Below are 20,344 nucleotides of genomic sequence, written 5' to 3'. Positions count from 1 at the left end.
TCAGACTAAATCCTCAAAGTCCCAAATGTTTCACATGACGCAATTTCACTCACAGCCAGGAGAAATACTCAGTTTCTCCAAAATAAGACACTTCTGCCCGCAGGGCCGTTTTGGCAAGCAGAAGCTGGGGAGGGGAGGACGGGGCTGCCGCACCATGGTGTGACCCCCCACGGGGAACATTTCCTCCGTCGGGAAAGCCGCCCGGCACCGCGCTCGCCCTCCCACCGTGATGGGGAGCCTCGGCACGGGGACCCGGCGCGATGCCCTGGGGCACGGCGGAGCCGGGCTCGGCGGGAGCAAGCCTGGCGCCGGGGCGGCAGGGAAATCGGGGACCCTCCGCTGGCCCCCAGCCCACCCCGGCCGTGTCCCGGGACGCCCTGCAGCCGCCGGGTCCCGGCCTTGCTCCTTCCTTCCCTTCACCCTTCCCCTTCTTCCCTCCTTTCCTTTCCCTTCCCAGCCCCTTTCCGGACCCTGCCGGCGCCGCGAGGGGCGAAAGGGACTTTGCACCCCGCGGCAGCGCTCTCGCCGCGCCGCTGCCCACGGAGGAGCCGAAGGGCGAGCGAAACCCCGCCGGCTTATCCGCGCGGGAGGCAGGCTCGGTGGGCAGGGTTTGCGCGCCGGCTGCGTGCTTATAAGCAGCTGGTGGCTCGGCAAAGCTCGCTCAGCCCGGCGTGACGGCAGCGAGCTGCGGTGCAAAGCCCCGTGCTGGCGCCAGCCGCGATGCCCCCGGCTCTGCGGCTCCTGCTGCTGTGGCTCGGCCTCGCCGCCGCGCTGAGCCCCGACCTGCTGCCCCCCGAGCACGACGCCACCGAGGCCGGGGCCGCCCTCTTCGCCAGCGCCTACAACAGCACCGCCGAGACCGTCCTCTTCGCCAGCGCCTCGGCCAGCTGGAACTACTACACGGACCTGACGCCGGGCAACGCGGCCCTGCAGGTGGGTGCCGGCCGCCCCGGGGTGCCGGGGGGGTCCCGGGGCTGCTGCAAGGGGCTCCTGGCCACGGGAACCTCACTGGCCGTTGCATTGGGGACCTTCGTGCAGAGCGGGCGCAGGCGGCTCAGGGCGAGCGCCGGGAGCCCAAAATGTCCTGGAGGACCCTGCTGCCCCGGCCATGGGTTAGAGCAGCCCGGGGGCTGCTCTCGGCTGCATGAGCCTGCCCGGCACGGGACTGGGCACGCCAGGAATCACGTGAAGTTTCCCCCCCTCCCTGAGCCCTGGCTGCCATCGTGCCCAGGGAGCTGCCCGTGGCCACCCGGCCGGGGCAGCGGTTGTGTTTTTTATGTATATATATATATATATATATATATATATATATATATATATATATACACACACACACTGTTATATATGTGCCCAGCTGGCTCTGCCTGCCTCCGGCCAAATCCCGCACCACCAAATCCCCATAGCCTTCCTGGTGTGCAGGGGAGCGAGGCAGAGCCGAGGGACCGAGCGGGCGCAGGGGCAGCGAGCGGGCGAGGACGCAGCACTATAGGCGCCGTGCACAGGTTGGCGCTATACGTGCAGCCCCTACGGAGAGCGGTGCACGGGGCTCGGCGTAGTGCACGCACCAGCAGCGCCACGGCAGCACCTGTGCGCGTCTCAGCGAAAACCCGCAGTGCGTTTTTTGGGACCCAAAGCGCAGCAGGTCCCGGGGGGTCCCGGTGGGAGGGGGCCGCCTCGTGCCCTGCCAAGGGAAGGAAAGCAGCGTTCCCGCGGGACCAGCCCGCTCTGCCCGCTGCCAGCTCGGCGCATCTCCTGCACGTGCCACCGTGCCCCTTCGGCCTTTTTCGGAGCGCTGGCCCGATGTCTGGGCCGGTGCCCAGCGCCCGCACGTGCAGATGTTGCAATGGGGACGGGAACGGCGGAGCAGCGTGGGAGCGGAGGCAGGGCTCTATGGAAGCACTTTGACGTGGTTTTCTTACGGGCATTCCCAGAACTCGGCTTTGACCCTTTCCAGTGTTAATAAACAGTGGAAAAATGCGAGCAGGTAATTGCTACATCGAGGCTTTCGGGACTTCTTGGGCTAGCCCCGCTCCCTCCCGACAGCTGCCAGACCTGGAGGTCTGGGTTTTGGGGACATTTGGGAAGATCAAGAAGACTTGATGGCATGTCGTGGCTTTTGGGGGCATCCTGGCAGGGCAGAGCAGCCCCTGGGACAAATCTCATGGCTGCTGAATCCTCCCTTTCTCCGGGTCGGGTCCAGGCAGCAGTGAGTCACCGGTGCAGCGGAGACGGGGCAGGCCGGACTTTGGCAGGCAGAGGCGATCGGCCCGCGTGTTTGTGTTTCTTTTCTTTGGCTTTTTATTGCGGGCGCTGGAGACACGCAAGGAAAGGTGGGGCCGGGGGACCTTTGGGCTCCTTTTGAAAGCTGCATCCTCAGCAGAGGTTTTTGCGCACGTCTCGGGGAAAGCGGAGCGCTCCCTGGACCCGGCTCCCATCCTGCCAAGCCCTCGGCTGCGGGAGCAAAGGGCCTGGGACCATCCCGTCCCCGACGTCCCCGTGCCCAGGCTGGCAGCCGCGGGTCCGTCCCGCCCCACATGGGCTGTGGGCAGCGCGGGTATCTCCATCAGAGCGCTCGGCCCCGGCTCGCTCCACCAGACCTGTCACTAGGGTTTAGGGCACGACTCGCCTGACCGAACGCAGGCGGCTATTTAAGGAGAAGACGAAACGCAGCTGGACTCTGCTTGCTACAGCTCCATGGCCCCGCAACAGGGTCCGGGATCCCCGCCGCGCACCTCTGCATTTAGCGAGGTGACTCCCACCAGCTCGGATCCATCCCAGGATGCAGGGAGCATCACTCCTGCTCCCAAACAGGGGGCTGCGGGCAGCCACGTCCCCCGCGTGCTGGGACGCCAGGGCCGGACACCTCACCGCGCTGGAGGTGGCCACGAAGGTCCAAGAGAGGTGATGTGTCCTCATCGGGGGATCTCCCAGCCCCGGCAGAGCAGGTGGGCGCAGGGGCACCGGCTCTGCCTGCAGCAGGGTCCAGGGCGTCCCGACCCCGCGGTGTCCCGCGGGCTGCGTGGGTGAGTCCCCCGGGCAGCGTGTGGCCCTGTTTGGCTGTACCTCCCCTCCGCCGCCCAAGGGAATGCGAAGATTAAAATAAAACAAACCAGGCACGTTGGAGGCTGGCTCACAAAGCCACGGCTAACAGCTAATGAGCTCCATAAATCACTCCGCAATAGCAGCGACAAGGAACAGGCACTTTGTGTGTTTTCATCCCCCCCCCCCCCCCCCCTTTTCCCAGCCCGGTCCGGGACCCTCGAGAGAGAGAGCAGCCTTTCTCGGCCGATTGCGAAATGCAGCTCGTGCCAAGCGGGCCGAGACGCTCCCGCCCGGGACGCACACGGGCCCGAAATCGCGGCCGCCTGCCGCGACTCCAGCTGGCTAAATAACCCCCCCGCGGCGCGGGAGGCCGGGGCTGCTCCCCGCGGCTCCCGCGGCCCTGGGAAGGGAGGCTGCGGCACAGCAGCACCCGGGAACAGCCGGAGTCCCCAAAGCCGGGGGCTGCGTTTGGGACCCACATCCCTGGCTGAGCTCCCGGGGCGAGCGGGTGCCATGCTGCAAGGTGAACCCAAAATAGGGTGCTTATACGGCACGGACTGGGTGCGATCCGGCTAAATGGTAACGCTCTGATATAACCGTGATGGCTCAGTAGCCTGATGGTTGAGACACAGCCAGGGCACTATAGATGGAGACTATAGAGCACGTATGGAGGAGCCGAGCAGCCTCTCTGCGTCACACTGCGGCGCTCCCAGGCAGCGCCCTGCCCGCTGCGGCGGAATCTCCCTGCCACCTCCCCGCGGCACCTTTGGCTCTTTGGTTCTCCCCGTTGAGTGACGTGAGACATCTCAGGTTTGTCCTACCTGAACCTGAACCCAGCTGCGGAGACCTGGCTGCGGCCATAGGGAGAAAACTGAAGGTATAGAAAGGAGATAGATACAGAAAAGGAGCTATGGAAAAGGAGCTATAGAAAAGGAGCTATAGAAAGGAGAAGAAATGACCATGGTGACTTTAGAGTTATCCACCAGATGTTTCTAGTCTGGGGCTTCTCCCTTCCTCTCTAAAGGTGAGAAACAGCAGATATATGGATAAAATGAAGTCAGAGCTCATACCTCCTTCCGAAACTGGGATCTGGCAGCCGCTAGAAAACACCAGCTCCTGCAAGGCTGGTTCAAACCCCACCAGCAGCTGCACCCGGGACCAGCTCCCCCCAGGCCTGCGAGCTGCCTCCTGCGCAGCACAGAGGTGCACGGCCCCGGCCCGGGAGGCTGGAGGCTCCCACCTCCTCCAAGCTGCTCGGGTCCCCGGTGGCTGGAGCCAGCCGACGGCGTCCCAGACATCCTGCCTGCAACAGGCGCAGGCAGAGCTTCCTGACGGCCAGCGAGACGGACAAGGCGGATGACGCTCCCTTAAGTGCTTCTGGTGCTGCCCCATGACTCCAGCGTCTCCGGGGCTGCCAGGAAGGTGCAAATCTCCCCCGTTGAACTGTCAGTGCTGCGTGCATGCCGCCAGGCTTGCAGAAATAGCGTACACTCTCTGGTCTACCAGCTCGTGGTATTCTGTAGTTGTGTGTGTCGGCTCTTTTTCCAGCAGAGAAACCTGCAGCATCCACATCCCAGCATCCCAGCTGGGGCAAGATGCCCCAGAGCTGCCTCCAAAACAGCTTTAAATAACACCTGCCCATGCGCTCGGCCACTCACTGGGCGCACTCCAGGTGCTCAGGGCCTGCAGACATTGCCGCGTTGGCTGGAAACCGATGTCTCTTTGCTTAAGCGTCAGGGAGCAGGGTGACCCTGCCCGCCGCCTTGCGTCCCTCAACCCTCTGGCTTGCACACAAAAGCTGGTGACGGCACCGTGTTGGGTTGTGTCTGTGCCCAGCCACCTCGCTGCTGGGTGCGGGGTCCACGCCAGGCTGGCGTGGTGCTTGTAAGCACCCATGTTAGCAGCCTCCTGCCTCTAAATCAGCCCTTGCGGATTTAAATCTGGCTGTCACCACCCCTTCCTTCTGCCCCGTGTCCAGCATCTGCAATGGCATGGAGGGGATAAGGCATGTGCAAGGCTACGCTTGCTTCTCCCTGTGCTTTGGAGCCCCAGTGGGTGGCGCAACGGGTCCCCTGGGTCACCCCGGCATGATGGCCAGGTCCGTCGCGGCTCTGTCTCTCCATCCTCCCCAAATCCCATGTCCCTCTTGCCTCGCAGGTGGAGGCTTCCCTGGAGGAGCAGAACTTCACTGAGGCCTGGGGGAAGAAAGCCAAGGAGCTCTATGGCAGCATCTGGAGCAACTTCAGTGACTCAGAGCTGAGGAAGATCATCGGCTCCATCCAGACCCTGGGGCCCTCCAACCTGCCCCTGGAGAAGAGAGAGCAGGTAGGCACCGCACTGCTGGCACGAGGGCACAGCGGGGGGATCAGAGGAAACCCCAGGCTGTGGGGAGCATCACTGGGGTGCTTGGGATCCTTGTTGAGGCTCCTTTCTCAAGGTCTCCAGGCCTCTTTTCTGGCCCAGTGCTCCTCTGTTGCATTTAGGACGTTCTTCCTGGCTAGTGACTGTGCTCCCACACAGGGGACATGGCGATGGGAAGGGGACAGGAGATGGGGTCCCAAATCTGTGGGGACGCCGGGCTTCAGGGTGTCCTGTTGTGCCTGTAACATCAGCTTCTGAGCCACCTGCGAGTGAGAGACGGAGCTTTTCTGCTTACACCGTGCAGCTTTGGGCATTCCCTGGAGCCAAGCCATGCTGTGCCCATGGCCAGGGGCCAGCTGGCTCGCAAACGCCCCGGTCTCCCGCCAGCTGCGGAAGCGTGGGCTCCGCGGGCCGCGCTTGAGAGGGCCCCAGCAGAAAGGAGGGCTGCTCCGGCGGCCCAAGGGGGAGCAAAGGGCAGGTGCCCCGAAACACGGCCGAGCGCAGCCTGGTGGTGGGAGCGCTGGGGGGAGAAGCTGCCCCGTCCCCTTCCTTCACAGCCTCTCCAGGCAGCCAAAAAAACACTGCTTGCTTTGGAAAGGGGCTTTTGGCCCAGGCATTGGCGTCCCTGGTGGGCACAGGCTGGGGAGGGCCAGGGGGCACTAGCTCCTGAGCCTCCCCTGCAAGCGGATACAGCTCGGAGCTGAGGACATCAGTAAGAGTCTGACCAGAAGGCTTGAGTCCCCACCACCACCACTGCCCTGGATTTTAAGGGTCACTTACATACATGCAAAGTGACTTAGATTTCTATATATGAAAATAGTGCCCAGGCAGTCGTCCTTGCGCAAGCACAGCTCCCCGACCGCCCTGCTGTGCTCAGCGTCTGCTCCAGAGCCCGGCACGTTTCGGTCACTGCTTTTGAGTTGATTCGCCCCATGTGAAGTCTCAGTTTCCCAAAAAAGCTCCAGGCTGCTCCTCTAGTGCCCAGCCCACACTGCCTCAGCACCCTCCCGTGCCCAGCGGGCTGAGCACCTCTACGTACCCAGCTACGTGGCGAGGTGCTTAGTGAAATTCCCCTCTCCCTCCACGTCTTTGGTGGCTCACGGGGGCACTTCCCCGTTGCAGCGCACGCTTGGCTTTGGCCCATGATGATATAATGCTCTCCAGAGCGGCGTCAGCCCCGGTTCCTTCCAGGAAACCCACCCCTGACCTCTCCTAGATAACTGAAAGCATCAAATCTCCTCCCTGCAGACCAGCCACATTACGCCAAGGGCTGGCAAAGCAGCCGTAAAGGAGCGCTCCCGCTGGCAGCTGGCACCCGCTGCCCCCACGCCGCTCGCCTCCAGCCCGCTCCGAGCTGTGGGATCAGGCTGGAGAGAGGAACGGAGGGGAGGAATTTCCTTCCCTGGGAATGGGCGCCCCAGGCAGGTTCCAGGAAATCTCCTGTTGCTATTGTTTGCTGTTGTTGAAGTTCACAGAAGTAAATCCCCTCCTCCTCCTGCTTTTTTTCTGCCTCCTTAGATAAACAGTCTCGGCTGTAGCCCTTCTGACAAAGAGCGTTATAAATAGCCGCGCTCCGGGACTCCTTGTGCACTAGCGTGTATTTTGAAGGGCTTTTCAGCAAGTGCCTTTGGATAGGGTTATCTGTCCCAAAGAGTTTCGTTGCTCCCACAGCGCAAAGTGTGGAAAAACTACAGGCAGGCACAAGCTTATCTCACCAAAAAAATGTGCTATGTACACACACGAGGCCTCCTCCGCATCCCTCAGGACACGCACACGCTCCTGAGTTGAGAAGTCTTTATAAATCCACCCTGAACCTTGCTATACATCTCCTCTCCTGCGGGGGCAGAGCACAGCTGACCCTGTCTCTGGCACCCTGAGTGCTCCGAGAAACCCCAATTTCATCTCATTCGACCCCCAACAGCTTCTTTTTCCCCCCCCCAGTACAACACCATCCTGAGCGACATGGACAAAATCTACTCCACGGCCAAGGTGTGCCAGACCAACGGTACCTGCTGGGAGCTGGAGCCAGGTATGGTCCCTGTCCCACCAGGCTGGCCCCTGCTGTGCAGGCAGAGCTCCCCAGGCACCACGTGTGGTCCTGCGAGGTGCTGAGCACCTTCCAGCTCTGCTGGGGACCCTGAGTTTGTCTAGTCTCCAGATTCCCACCTGGAGTGGGACAGCACTGAGAGAAGGGTCCATGGCCACGTTCAGTGGTTGTCCTGGGGTGTTTGGGTCTGGCGGGATGCTGCCACCTCTGAAGAGCAGCAATGGGTTTTTGCCACCCTCCTGCCTCTCTTTCCCACCAGGATCTCTAACCTCCCACTTTTCCTGCCTCTGTCCCAGACATCTCGGAAATCATGGCCAACTCCCGCAGCTACAAGAAGCTGCTCTACGCCTGGGAGGGCTGGCACAATGCAGCAGGCAACCCGCTGCGGGCCAAGTACGAGGAGTTCGTGAAGCTGAGCAACGAGGCCTACCAGATGGATGGTGCGAGCGGGGCTGGGGGAGGCAGGGGGGAGCTCACAGCCCCATCCCAGCTCCGATGCTCCTGGGGCAGGAGCAATGGGGAGTCATTCAGCCCCTGGAGGCTGGAACCTGCAGGTCATGGCTACTTCCCTGGCAGGATTCAAGGACACGGGCGAGTACTGGCGCTCCTGGTACGACTCACTCACCTTTGAGGACGACCTGGAACAGCTCTATCACCAGCTGGAGCCACTCTACCTCAACCTGCATGCCTTCGTTCGGAGGAAGCTCTATGATCGCTATGGCCCAAAATACGTCAACCTGAAGGGTCCCATCCCTGCTCACCTCCTGGGTAAGAGGAGAGACACCCCTCCCCCCAGCCCCATGGCACACACAAGGCCATGGTGGGGCAGGGGCTTCCTGGTTATCACTTCTTGTGGGACGCCTGTATTTCTCTTCCTCCTGACCCACCACAGGCTCAGAGATGGGTGCCACATCTTCCAACTCAGAGGCAGCCTGGGATAGCACATGGGCTCAAGGGCCGTGCTGGGAGCTGCCAGCCCACTTACCCCTTCTGCTCTGGTTGTTTTCTCTTCTCAGGCAACATGTGGGCTCAGCAGTGGAACAACATCTATGACATGATGATCCCCTACCCGGAGAAGCCCAACCTCGATGTCACGAGCACCATGGTGCAGCAGGTGACAGGCTGAGGGGACCCCGCTGCTGGCACTGGTGGGGACAAAAGCCAGAGGAATGTTGGCCAGGGCTTGCCCATAATATTGCTCCTGGACCCATGGGATCAGTTTCCCCCGCCTGCACAGGAGACAGCAGAAAAACAGTGTCTGGAAGGGACACGGAAATAGCCCCATTCCTCCTCCAGCAATGATCACAGAATAAGCTGGTGGGCAAAGAGGAAGGGCAGTTTGCTGTAGGACCAATGCTGGTCCTTAGAGGTGTGGGTTACATCCACACCATCATATACACACACACAGGTCAAAGAATCCCTTGAGCTTCAGATCTACTGGCCACCCAGCATGGCTGCTGGTTGCTTCTCAGGGATGCTCACCCCATTTCTGGGGGCCAGGACCCCCAGTCAGGGTGAGAGGGGCAGGACTCCAGCCCCTTTCATCTGCTTACCCAGCTCTTGGACGGAGCTGGCTCATTCCCACGGTGCTGACTAGTGCTGGGAGAGCATCAGAGGAGATGCCTAGGGTGCTGGCAGCCTCTTCATCGCTGTAACCCATTGCCTGCTGGCCTCTGCCCACCAGGGCTGGAACGCCACCCACATGTTCCGGGTCTCAGAGGAGTTCTTCACCTCCTTGGGGCTGCTGGAGATGCCCCCCGAGTTCTGGGAGAAGTCCATGCTGGAGAAGCCAACGGATGGGCGGGAGGTGGTGTGTCACGCCTCAGCCTGGGACTTCTACAACCGCAAAGACTTCAGGTGTGTAGGGGCAGGTAGCATCCAAGGGGTACAAGATAAGCCCCCGCCCCACCCCCATCATCCTCCCCGGTCACTGTTTTGGGTACCACCAGCCTGGCCATGCAGCCAGCCCTGTCGCCCTCTGGGGAAAGGTCTCAGTGCTCTCGGCAGGGGCACCATGCTGCTCGAGGGGGAACACGGGCAGCCCGGGTGCCCTCGCCTAGCCTAGACAATGCTCTTTTCTCACCCGGCAGGATCAAGCAGTGCACCACAGTCACCATGGAGCAGCTGTTCACGGTGCACCATGAGATGGGCCACGTGCAATATTACCTGCAGTACAAGGACCAGCCTGTCTCCTTCCGCAGCGGGGCCAACCCTGGCTTCCACGAGGCCATTGGCGATGTCATGTCCCTGTCTGTCTCCACTCCCAGCCACCTCAAGAAAATTGGGCTCCTCAACAGTGTCACTGAGGACACAGGTGTGCCATGGCCCTGGGTGGTCTAGAGGGCTCGGGCACTGCCCATGGCTCAGGGAAGGGTTTTGGCTCTGCCAGGGTGGGCTGCAATCCAGCCGCATGGCTTGGAGCAGACAAGGCCCCACAGCTGATGTCTGCCTTTCCCCCACACTCAGCTCCACGCACTGCATCCTTCTTAGCACCATCCTCTTCACTCTTGAACGCAGCAGTAAGGCTTCCCATAGCCTGTCTGTTCTCTTCCCCGGTACTCCTGGCAGAGCCCAAAACCTGAAAGCGTCATCTTTGTGCTTGATTGGCTTTGACCTTTCCAGCATTTCCCCTTCCCTCACCAAGAAATGTCAACCCCAGGACCTCTCTGCATAGCTCTGCAGAGGTGACCCTGAAAGCTCATGTGCACAGCTAACACTGTTCACAAGGACAGTCAGAGCAGGTGACAGCTCTGCTCACCGCCTGCCAGTGGCAGAGCAGAGGATGGTTTGTCACTGCAGGGCACTGCCTAGCTTGGCAAGAGTCTCCCCGTCCCACTGAAGCCTCTCAGCCAACATGTGAAACCAGACAGAAGCTGAGAAAGCCAAGTGTTTGCAGACTCCTGCCGCAGGCAGCTGCTTTGTGGAGGAGGGCCAGTCCCGGGATCCTCCTGCGTTGTGATTAAATCCATTTTGTGACAGGGAAGCCACTGCAGCAGCCAAGACCATTGGGCTTATGCTGCACAAACACTGCGGAGCAGATGGTCTCTGCCTCAAGGCATCACTGCCCAGCTAACCAGGACCAGGCTGTGTCAGTTCTTGCCAGCCATCCCACCACTGCCATGGCAGCCAGCAGCACCCCAGGGCAGTGCTGCCAACCCCTCTGCCCACACAGCTTCAGTTGGGTCTCCAGCAGGTCCTTTTCCCACCTTCCTTCACTGGTTTTCCTCAGGGTGAAGGGGAAAGGAGCTGCCACTCTCCCCTGTGCTCCCCACACTGGTAACTGTCCCCAGGGTTGACTCCAATTGAGTACAAACCAACCTAGCCTTTGCAGTGGTGTGACAGCTCTGGGGACCAAATCCACTTTACCGTGAGGTCCCCAAGGCAAATGTGTAAAGAGGGAACCATTAGAGCCACACTCATCTGAGACCCTCTCATGCATGTGGCCACAGCATAGCTGAGAGCCAGGCTGAAGGCAAGAAGACAACAGGGCTGGTCACTCCCGCTGTCCCCGGTCAGTGAAAACGTACATATTGCCCTGAGCAGAAGCTGCATCTAGAGAAGTCTCCTGGGTCCCATGAAGCATTTGCAAGGGGGCAAAATTGTACGTTGAAATGCTGTACCTTGTTATCATCCAGATCTGCTCACCCTCTTGCTCACAAAAAACCTAGTGTCCTTAGCGCCACTCTGTTTCATACAGAGAGCAGCATCAATTACTTGCTGAAGATGGCCTTGGAGAAGATCGCTTTCCTGCCCTTCGGCTACCTCATTGACCAGTGGCGCTGGAACGTGTTCAATGGCCGCACGCCCCCCAGCCGTTACAACTACGACTGGTGGTATCTGAGGTAGAGGACAATCACCAAGGGCAGATGGGTGCATGAAAGCTGGTGGTGTGCAAGGAAGGAAGGAAAAATTGGCTACTAATATGGCTGGAGAAATTGCTTTGTGGATGGATGGAAGGAAATAGAAGCACATCTAATTGTGCAGATTTCTTCAGCACTGTGCCTTCCCTTCCTGCTCCCTGCTTTGGTTCATCTGCCTCCTTTCCAACCCATGTTCTTGATCTCTGTTGTTTTACAGAACCAAATACCAAGGTATCTGCTCTCCAGTTTCGAGGAACGAAAGCAACTTTGACCCTGGTGCAAAGTACCACATCCCTGGGAACACCCCCTACATCAGGTAGAGGAGGTGCTGGCATGGGGATGGAGGTCCAGGGTGGGGAGGGGGAGTGGAGATCCCAGCTCTGTGGGCAGGTAGTGGAATGCATTGCTTTTGCTCTGGGCTTAGAAACCATCCACAAACGGCAGGGAGCAGAAGTGTGCAGCCAGGTGCCTTCCTCCATGCCATGGGATGCATCAGCTGCCCTTTTTCCTTGGGCTCACCTTCATGGGCTTCTTCGGCAGGTACTTTGTGAGCTTCATCCTCCAGTTCCAGTTCCACAAGGCGCTGTGCCAGGCAGCCAACCACACTGGTCCCCTGCACACCTGTGACATCTACATGTCCAAAGAGGCTGGAACCAAACTCAGGTGGGCACAGAGGAAGGTTGGGAGAATCACCATGGGTGGGAGGAAAGAAGGAAGGAAAAACTGGCTATAGAGGTGGCTGGGAAAATAACTTTTCAGGTGGATGGATGAAAATACATGGAAGCACTGTGGTGGGGTGAGTGGGTTCTGCTGTCATCCTCATCATAAGCTCCCACCTGGATGAGAGGTCACTAAAGCATGTTCAGTGCCTGTCAGATCCCAAGGTTGTTAACAAATGCATGAATATGTGATGGGAAGTCCTCAGTCCCTATATGCATAACAGCTGGAGGGGCTCTAGAGGCAGCTCCCAGGTTCATGTCCCATTCAGGAATAGTCTTCAACTCTTGTGATGCAAAGATACAGGCACCGCTTTTCTCCTGTCCATCTCCTTCCTCATGCTGGCTCTTGCTGTCCTGCTTCTCTGCAGCAATGTGTTGAAAGCTGGCTCTTCCAAGTCATGGCAGGAGATCCTGCTGAACCTCACTGGCACAGATAAGATGGATGCTGGGGCCCTCCTGGAGTACTTCAGCCCTGTCACCGAGTGGCTTCAGCAGCAGAACAACAAGACCAATGAGGTGCTGGGCTGGCCTGAATTTGATTGGCGTCCTCCTATCCCTGAAGGCTACCCTGAAGGCATTGGTAAGGCTGCAGCTCCATCCTGAGTCTGGGGAGAGGCAAGAAGAGATCTCCCAAGGGACATCACTAACCCACAGGCAGGCCGATGCTGGGGGAGGTCTCTACTATGGGTGGGCAAGGTCTCCGTGCCAGGAAAGAGAAACAACCAGTTTTACCACCAGCTCTATGTGGAGTCCCACGGGGTGTTGCTTCCTAGGGCATTGCATCTTTGAAGTGGGTGCCATTAGCCAACCATGTGACATAGCATTGCCTGGACCTGTGGCTTTGCTGCTGACGTAATGCCTTCAGCCGTGATGTAACGGGTCACCTGTTTCCTGCTGCAGACCCTCCCACCTGCTGCACCCTTTCTGCCCAGGTGGGAGTGTCTGTGGCATGCAGTTTGTCCAATTATCCCATCTCCTGTCCCAGTGGGGTACCCCAGCAGTATGCACCTGCCCCCATCCCTTGGCTCTTCCTAGAACTTTTCTGCAAAGAGGCAGCAGAGCAGGGCCTCAGTCCATGCCAAAGTAGTGTGGCAGCCTCCAAAGGAGCCTGCACTTTTAGCAGAGGCTCAGCCACAGCTTCTCCGTCAAGGTGATGCTCTTGCAAAGAGAAGGGGCTCCCTTGACTTTCCCTCTCTTCTTCCATTTATTTCTTTCTCTAGATAAAATAGCAGATGAAGCACAAGCTAAAGAGTTCTTGTCCGAGTACAACAGAACAGCCGAGGAGGTGTGGAATGCTTATACCGAGGCATCCTGGACCTACAACACCAACATCACCGACCATAACAAGGAGATCATGGTACGGGAATGACCTTGGGCTGTGTGGGAAGAGACAACAGCAAAGGCAGGCAGCTGGTCCCCAGGCACATTGTGGATGAGCTCTGGAAACCAGGGCAGCCTCTGCCCCTCACCAAAGGGAAATGTTCACACCTAGGAGGTGCCTTTTCCATGAAAACCCTAGTCATGCCAGGAGGTACCCACTGGAGTACCCCTTGGGAGGTTGTCAGTCATCTGTGTCAGGTGGTGTTTCTGGTGATTGACTGTTTGAAAGATCTCCTCTGGGTAAACCCTCTCCTGTCTCCTCCTGCCCTTGCAGCTGGAGAAGAACTTGGCCATGTCTAAGCACACCCTTCAGTATGGCATGAGGGCCAGGCAGTTCGACTCCACTGACTTCCAGGACCAAAGTGTCACACGCATCCTCAAGAAGCTGAGTGTCATTGAGAGGGCAGCACTGCCCGAGGATGAGTTGAAGGAGGTGAGTTGCAAGACAGAGCAGGAGAGGGTGTCCCTTGCCACCACCCTGTCCGGAGTCATGGGCTTCTCCTGACTTCTAGGAAATGGCAGCGGGCAGCTGCCCCCGCCGTTGTACAGGTGATAATCTGGTACCTTCCACACAAAGCCTTGCCTCCAGTGTTTTCTATCCAAAGGTTGCATATCCCAGCCTGCAGCAGGACCTGCCTGTTTGGATGACAATGGAACACTGCATGCTGGCCCTGGCCCTTCCCATACTAACTCCTGTGAAAGACAAGAGCTTCACCTCCTTTTGACCTAGGACGGTGTGGAAGGGGCAAGAGGAAAACATGGGAAGACACCCCCACAAGCTGTGGCCTTCTCCAAGAGCAGAAACAAGGATAACCAGCTCACATAATCCAATTTCCTTTTCAGTACAACACCCTCCTCTCAGATATGGAGACCACATACAGCATAGCCAAGGTCTGCAGGGAGAACAAAATATGTCACCCCCTGGACCCTGGTAAGATCTAGCAGGGTGTCTGGCAAGTTCTCTGCAGCAGGCCCAGAAAGGAGGGATCTTCACAGGGGCATGGAAAAAGGCTGTGACAGGGCCTTTCTCTATTATGGCCCCTGAGCAGCATGCTGGGGCTAGCATCATTGCATCAGGCTAGCCCATGCAACAGCATCACTGTGGCTTCATTGCTCTCTCTTTAGACCTCACAGACATGCTGGCTTCCTCACGGGACTATGACGAGCTCCTCTTTGCCTGGAAGGGCTGGCGGGATGCTTCTGGGAAGATGATCAGGGACAAATATAAGCGATACGTGGCACTGAGCAACAAGGCAGCCGTGCTCAATGGTGAGTGTCCCGCTCCCTTGAGACCCACTGTGGCCTCAGACCCCTGTGGGCAGGGGATTGTGCTGTTGGTCCAACTTAGGGCCAACATCTGAGAGCATGGAGGTCCCACGGACGTAAGAGAGGTCACATAGACATGGAGAGACCTGGGATGTCTGAGAAGTATGATGACCTCTTGCCTGAGAAGGGCAAGGTCTGATGGCTTCTGCTCTTGCCCTATCACAGGCTACGCAGACAATGGGGCCTTCTGGAGATCCCTGTATGAGACACCCACCTTTGAGGAAGATCTGGAGAGACTGTACCTGCAGCTGCAGCCCTTGTATCTCAACCTGCATGCTTATGTACGCCGAGCCCTCTACAAAAAGTATGGTCCAGAGCGTGTAAACCTGAAGGGTCCCATCCCTGCTCACCTGCTAGGTAAGGGCTTTGCTGGAGCCTAGTCCAGCAGTGCACTTCTGGTCCAGCCTTGAGCAAGAGCTGTGTCTCCCACCAACCAGAGTCTGCTCAAGTCATGCCAAGAGTCGAGGCCAGTCCCCAGGTCCAGCCTTGTATTCTCCTCTTGTCTGTGTGAGATTACATTTCCCTGCCTCCTTGGGGGCCAAACTGGAGCACAGAGTAATGCAGCTCCATTTCTGAGCCAGTGCATGGCTTGTGGTCCCTTTGCAGTATGCCACAGCCTTAGTGCCACTAATCAATGCGTCATTCCCACTGACCCCCCACTGAGGCCATTCAACTCGCGTCAGGTCTGAGTGGGGACCTCACATCTGGTGGGGAAGGTGCAGTCTCTGGCTGAGGAGCCAAAGCCCCATGAAACAGGTCTGCAGGGACTGGTTTGTCCCAGGGAACAGGCAACATACTCAGCATGACTTGCCCTCTCCTGTGTGCCTGGGCTCCTGCTTGCTTCGCCCTTGTGCGGGCAGCACAGATTGCAGCCAAGGTGGCCCAGCTCACACAGGAGTCAACAGTAATTCATTGCCTTTGCTCTCTTCTTCCTGTCTCATTCCTGCATTTCCTAGGCAACATGTGGGCCCAGTCGTGGTCCAACATTTTTGACCTGGTGATGCCCTTCCCGGGGGCCACCAAGGTGGATGCCACCCCAGCCATGAAAGAACAGGTTAGTGCTTTTCTACTCTGCTCTGGGGAAGCTCCTTGGGCCCAAGCACCCCTTGGCCTTTGTGACTGCTCGTGTTACCTGCTGCTTTCTGACCTGGAAAGCATCTCTGATGGGGGCACACCTCCTTCCATCGCACCAGGGAGATCCCCTGTCCTCCCCTCAGTCAGGTAGTCCCTGAACATAGAAACCTCATAGCTATTTTTCTCTCCTGCCTCTTTGCTCCTAGACCTCTAAACTGGCTCTTTCCAGACAGAAGGCCCTTGTCTGTGAGTCTACCCTGTCCCTTTGAAGGATAGGGTCTAGCTCCGATGCTGCAGAAAACCTCCATGCCTCATTCTCTCTTTTCTCCTCACCCCTGGATATGCTAAGGACTGGGTCCAGCTTTAGCTGCCCCCAAAAGATCTCCCCATGCCCAAAGAAATAAAGATTGTCCTTGCCCCCCCTGCCATCCTTCCCCCAGCACCCCCGGGAGTCCCCATTGCCCCTCACCTTGTCTTTTGTCTGCTCTCTCCACAGGGCTGGACACCCAAGAGGATGTTTGAAGAGTCAGACCGTTTCTTTACATCTCTGGGCCTCATCCCCATGCCACAGGAGTTCTGGGACAAGTCGATGATTGAGAAGCCAACAGACGGGCGGGAGGTGGTGTGTCATGCCTCAGCCTGGGACTTCTACAACCGCAAGGACTTCAGGTGCCTGTGGGGAGCAACAGAAGCCCCTGGCAGCCATGGTGCTGGGAGGAGATAGTAGTGTCTTGGCAGAGACACAGCCTGATACCTTCGCAGTGCCTCTTGCCCAGGAGCTGTGGCAGCCTTGCTCTGGTGTTGCCACTGGTACCCAAGATGCTGGCATTGCTGGCAGGAGCCCACATGGCAGATGGAGGGCAAGCAGGGGCTGCCCTACCCTGGAGGATGGAAAAGCCAATGAACTGGGGAAAGGAAAGGTCAGGGATGGCAGGAGAGGCAGAGAGCAACTCCACTGAGAAGGACCAGCCAAATCTGGCATGAGATCCAGAGCATGAGCTTGTGGGAAGGGATGCCAAAGGGAAAAATAGCACAAGGGAGTGCGATCATTCCTAGACATTTTCACCTCAGCACTGCTCTCCCTTCTCTCCCCCTCCCACATCTCCTGGTCCAGGATCAAGCAGTGCACGGTGGTGAACATGGATGACCTAATCACAGTGCACCATGAGATGGGCCACGTGCAATACTTCCTGCAATACATGAATCAGCCCATCTCATTCCGTGATGGGGCCAACCCCGGCTTCCACGAGGCTGTTGGGGATGTCATGGCCTTGTCCGTCTCCACCCCCAAACATTTGCACAGCATCAAACTGCTGGACCAAGTCACAGACAATGAAGGTGAGCTGGCAGGGGAGCATCACACTACAGATGAAGGTTTCCTGGGAGGAGCTGGAAATGGAGAGACTGTAAGAGGGTCAGGATGGGCTGAACAGGGTGGAAGGGGTCAGGGACATGCATGGTGGCTTTGCATGCATGGAGGGGACAGGACATGGTTGAGGACACACTGCTCTTGAGCAGGGTGATACATACACTGCAGAGGGGCAGGAGGCAGCACTGCCTTGCTAACCCCTTCCCATCCTGGGCAGAAAGCGACATTAACTACCTGATGAGCGTCGCCCTGGACAAGATTGCCTTTCTGCCCTTCGGCTATCTCATGGACCAGTGGCGCTGGAAGGTGTTTGATGGACGGATCAAGGAGGATGAGTACAACCAGCAGTGGTGGAACCTCAGGTGCACTCAGGGAGCTCGAACTTGGACCCCCCTCTTTGGTGCAGGGGCCTTGACCATAGCCCCACTGGGTAATTTCCCCCTGCAACTCAGTTGGCCACAAAGGGACATGATGGGATACATAACCCCCTTGCCCTACTGTCATGCCCCCACCTTGTCCTCTCCTGGCTCACCCCCACTTTGCCCCCTCTGTCGAGACCCTGCAATGATGCCTCTCCATTTCCTGCTTTCCCCCATGAGCCCCCCACTCCTTGCACTGAACTATCTCTCACTTTCTGGCCCAGGCTGAAGTACCAAGGCTTGTGCCCACCAGTGCCTAGGTCTGAAGATGATTTTGACCCTGGGGCCAAGTTCCACATCCCTGCCAACGTCCCATACATCAGGTGAGCCAGTGGGACTGGGAGGGATTGCCTTGGATGAATTATCCTCTGCAGAAGCAGGATCCCTGATTCAGACCCTACTGATGGTGGCTCATTTCACATCCAAGGAGAAAACTGCCCATCCTGGATGGGCTGGATGGCTCAGGGGATCCAGGCAGGGGGTCAGGAGGGGAAGGTGGATCGATTAGGGGTTATTTCCCCCTGTCCAAGGAGGATCAGCTCATCCCCCAAGTATAAAGCACATGCTAAAGTGAGAAATAGGATCAAGAGAGACTTCACCATATTGACACCAGACAGAGCTCTAAGGCCAGTGATGCTCCTCAGGGATGGGAGGGCACAACTTGGGGACAATGGGGTCACATCCCCCCTGCACATCCACTAACAGTGACTGGGCACCGGGAGAGACATCCCCAGCCTGACACCACGGTTTTGTTCCTCAACCCCCTCTGGCTCCTTCAGGTATTTTGTCAGCTTCGTGATCCAGTTCCAGTTCCACCAGGCGCTCTGCAAGGCAGCTGGGCACACGGGGCCCCTGCACACATGTGACATCTACCAGTCCAAGGCAGCTGGGAGCCTCCTGGGGTAGGTGTGCAGGGCAGGGGAGAGCCAAGACCTTTATATACCTTAATACTTTAAGCCAATCAGATCTTAGCCATGCTGGCAAGAGCAGAGGGCTCACAGGCTTCCCAGGGCTGGGACGCAGCAGCCCACTCTCTCCAGGAGCCCTGGGTTGGGATGCCCTGGTCCATGGACCTGAAGTCTGGGCGGAGGGGACCCCGGACTGGGTGCAGTGGCTGTGATTGCAAAAGCAGCCACTAGATGGTAGCTGGGACCCGGCAGGAGGAAAGGTGTCCCGTCCTCCCCCCCTTCCTTAGGGAAAGCAACTTCCTTTCCCCAAGAAAAGCCCGTGTAAAATTAACCCTTTCATCCACAAACCAATCTGCATCAAGCCAGGCACACTGAGGGGGGGGGCGCACTTTATCCCCGTTAAAGTCCCCAGCACACATGCAGCCTCCTTCTCCCTGCTCTGTGCCCTCACAGCCACATGGTGCCAAGGGAGGCACAGACTGTACCCAGGGGTCCCTAGCACCCAGAGAGCTAAGCCCTGGAGAAAAGGCAAGGGCTGGTTGCAAAGAGTAACTCACTGGAGCCAATTTCTCCTGCCACAGGGAAGCCCTGAAGCTGGGTTTCAGCAAGCCATGGCCCGAAGCTATGCAGCTCATCACTGGGCAGCCCAACATGTCTGCAGAGGCCCTGATGAGCTACTTTGAGCCACTCATGACCTGGCTGGCCAAGGAGAATGAGAAGAACGGGGATGTCCTGGGCTGGGCCGAGTACGATTGGACCCCTTACGCAGGTATGTGGGGCTCAGCCAGACCAGGTCAGAGCTTAGCCCCTTCTGGGGCAGGAATAGGGCACATAGGAGATGCTGAGCTGGTGGCTCTACCTGGTCCAGTGCCCCTTCCTCACCCCAAAAACCACAGCGTATTTGAATAGTTCCCCTTGATTTCATGGGGAGCTGAGAGTCCAAAAGGGGCAAGACATCCTGGGACCTTACAGAGCCCAGCAAAGGGGCAGCGAGGGCTGGTCACCCAATGCACCATGGCACAGAGCCACCAGCAGCAACCCTCTCCCTCTTGACTTTTTTCCAGCTACTCAAGCACGAGACAGCTCTGACCAAGCTGATTTCCTGGGCATGTCTCTGGCCAGCAGTCAAGCCACAGCGGGTGGCTGGGTCCTGCTTGCCCTGGCACTCATCTTCGTGGTCACCACCATCCTCTTGGGCATCAAATTGTTCTCATCCAGGAGAAGGGCCTTCAAATCCAGCTCAGAAATGGAACTGAAATAAGGCAGGTCCCGTGGGGCAGAGCGCATGTGCCAGCAGCACGCACGATGTGCAACTACCAGCACTCAGGTAGCCCAGCAGTGATGCCTTGTGCAAGGGACACAGGCACACGCAGGTTCACACGCAGGCCGATGAGGCCATGGGTTTCACCAGCCCAGGAACTCCTCCTTCCAATCAGGTCAGACTTTCACTATGCAAGAGCCAAAGCAGTAAATACCTATTTATTTGTCAACACCTGCATTGTGGGAAGAGAAACTCAGGCCCTGTCAAGGGGCAGCCCTGCTGCCAGCAGGCACCAAGCCATCCCAGGCTACCCAAGGGAAGCATCCCAGAAGGGTGGGACAGGGAGGGAGCAGGGTCCCTCCAGCACCCACCAGCCATTTCCATACCTCTGTGGCAGGGCAGGCAAAGCCAAGGGGGCTTTGAATGAGCAGAGGGCAGACCGGGGAGAGACCGACTGTTTTCTACCTCTGTCCACCCCCGGTTTGCCCACTGCTGGGCTGTTCGCTTGCACGGATGAAAAATAAAACCATGTCTTGTTACCCCCAGAGCAGTGACTCTGCTCCTTCTTGCAGGGGGAA

At 58.2% G+C, this 20,344-nt stretch overlaps 1 protein-coding gene across 2 annotated transcripts; it reads left to right on the top strand.

Annotated features, from left to right (window-relative positions):
- The first annotated feature begins 663 nt into the window (after positions 1 to 663).
- On the top strand, positions 664 to 20,313 carry ACE (angiotensin I converting enzyme). Of its 2 annotated transcripts, XM_067311976.1 has the most exons (25): positions 682 to 933; positions 5,200 to 5,367; positions 7,345 to 7,432; positions 7,747 to 7,890; positions 8,027 to 8,218; positions 8,467 to 8,564; positions 9,135 to 9,307; positions 9,541 to 9,764; positions 11,148 to 11,292; positions 11,528 to 11,626; positions 11,851 to 11,973; positions 12,398 to 12,609; positions 13,250 to 13,386; positions 13,684 to 13,842; positions 14,253 to 14,340; positions 14,535 to 14,678; positions 14,901 to 15,092; positions 15,692 to 15,789; positions 16,306 to 16,478; positions 16,924 to 17,147; positions 17,396 to 17,540; positions 17,822 to 17,920; positions 18,377 to 18,499; positions 19,087 to 19,274; positions 19,570 to 20,313. In XM_067311976.1, exons 1-25 carry the CDS (start codon positions 721 to 723, stop codon positions 19,764 to 19,766), a joined length of 3,846 nt encoding a protein of 1,281 aa, XP_067168077.1. In that variant the 5' UTR covers positions 682 to 720; the 3' UTR covers positions 19,767 to 20,313. The 2 variants fall into 2 exon arrangements, with proteins under 2 accessions (XP_067168078.1, XP_067168077.1); XM_067311977.1 differs by lacking the exons at positions 17,396 to 17,540; positions 18,377 to 18,499; positions 19,087 to 19,274; positions 19,570 to 20,313 and having other exon boundaries at positions 664 to 933; positions 17,822 to 17,905.
- The last annotated feature ends 31 nt before the right edge of the window (positions 20,314 to 20,344 follow it).

This window comes from Apteryx mantelli, chromosome 28 (assembly GCF_036417845.1).
Source record: "Apteryx mantelli isolate bAptMan1 chromosome 28, bAptMan1.hap1, whole genome shotgun sequence".
In the NCBI taxonomy this organism is placed as follows: domain Eukaryota; kingdom Metazoa; phylum Chordata; class Aves; order Apterygiformes; family Apterygidae; genus Apteryx; species Apteryx mantelli.
Note: the sequence above shows the minus strand (reverse complement) of the source record. Positions and strands in the feature narration are given on the sequence as shown.

Bases quoted from the DNA above. Each gene is read 5' to 3' on its own strand.
- ACE (XM_067311976.1), top strand. From the start codon at position 721: ATGCCCCCGGCTCTGCGGCTCCTGCTGCTGTGGCTCGGCCTCGCCGCC. The intron at 11,627-11,850 runs GTAGAGGAGGTG...CTTCTTCGGCAG, and splicing joins GGGAACACCCCCTACATCAG to GTACTTTGTGAGCTTCATCC. The intron at 16,479-16,923 runs GTGCCTGTGGGG...CTCCTGGTCCAG, and splicing joins TACAACCGCAAGGACTTCAG to GATCAAGCAGTGCACGGTGG.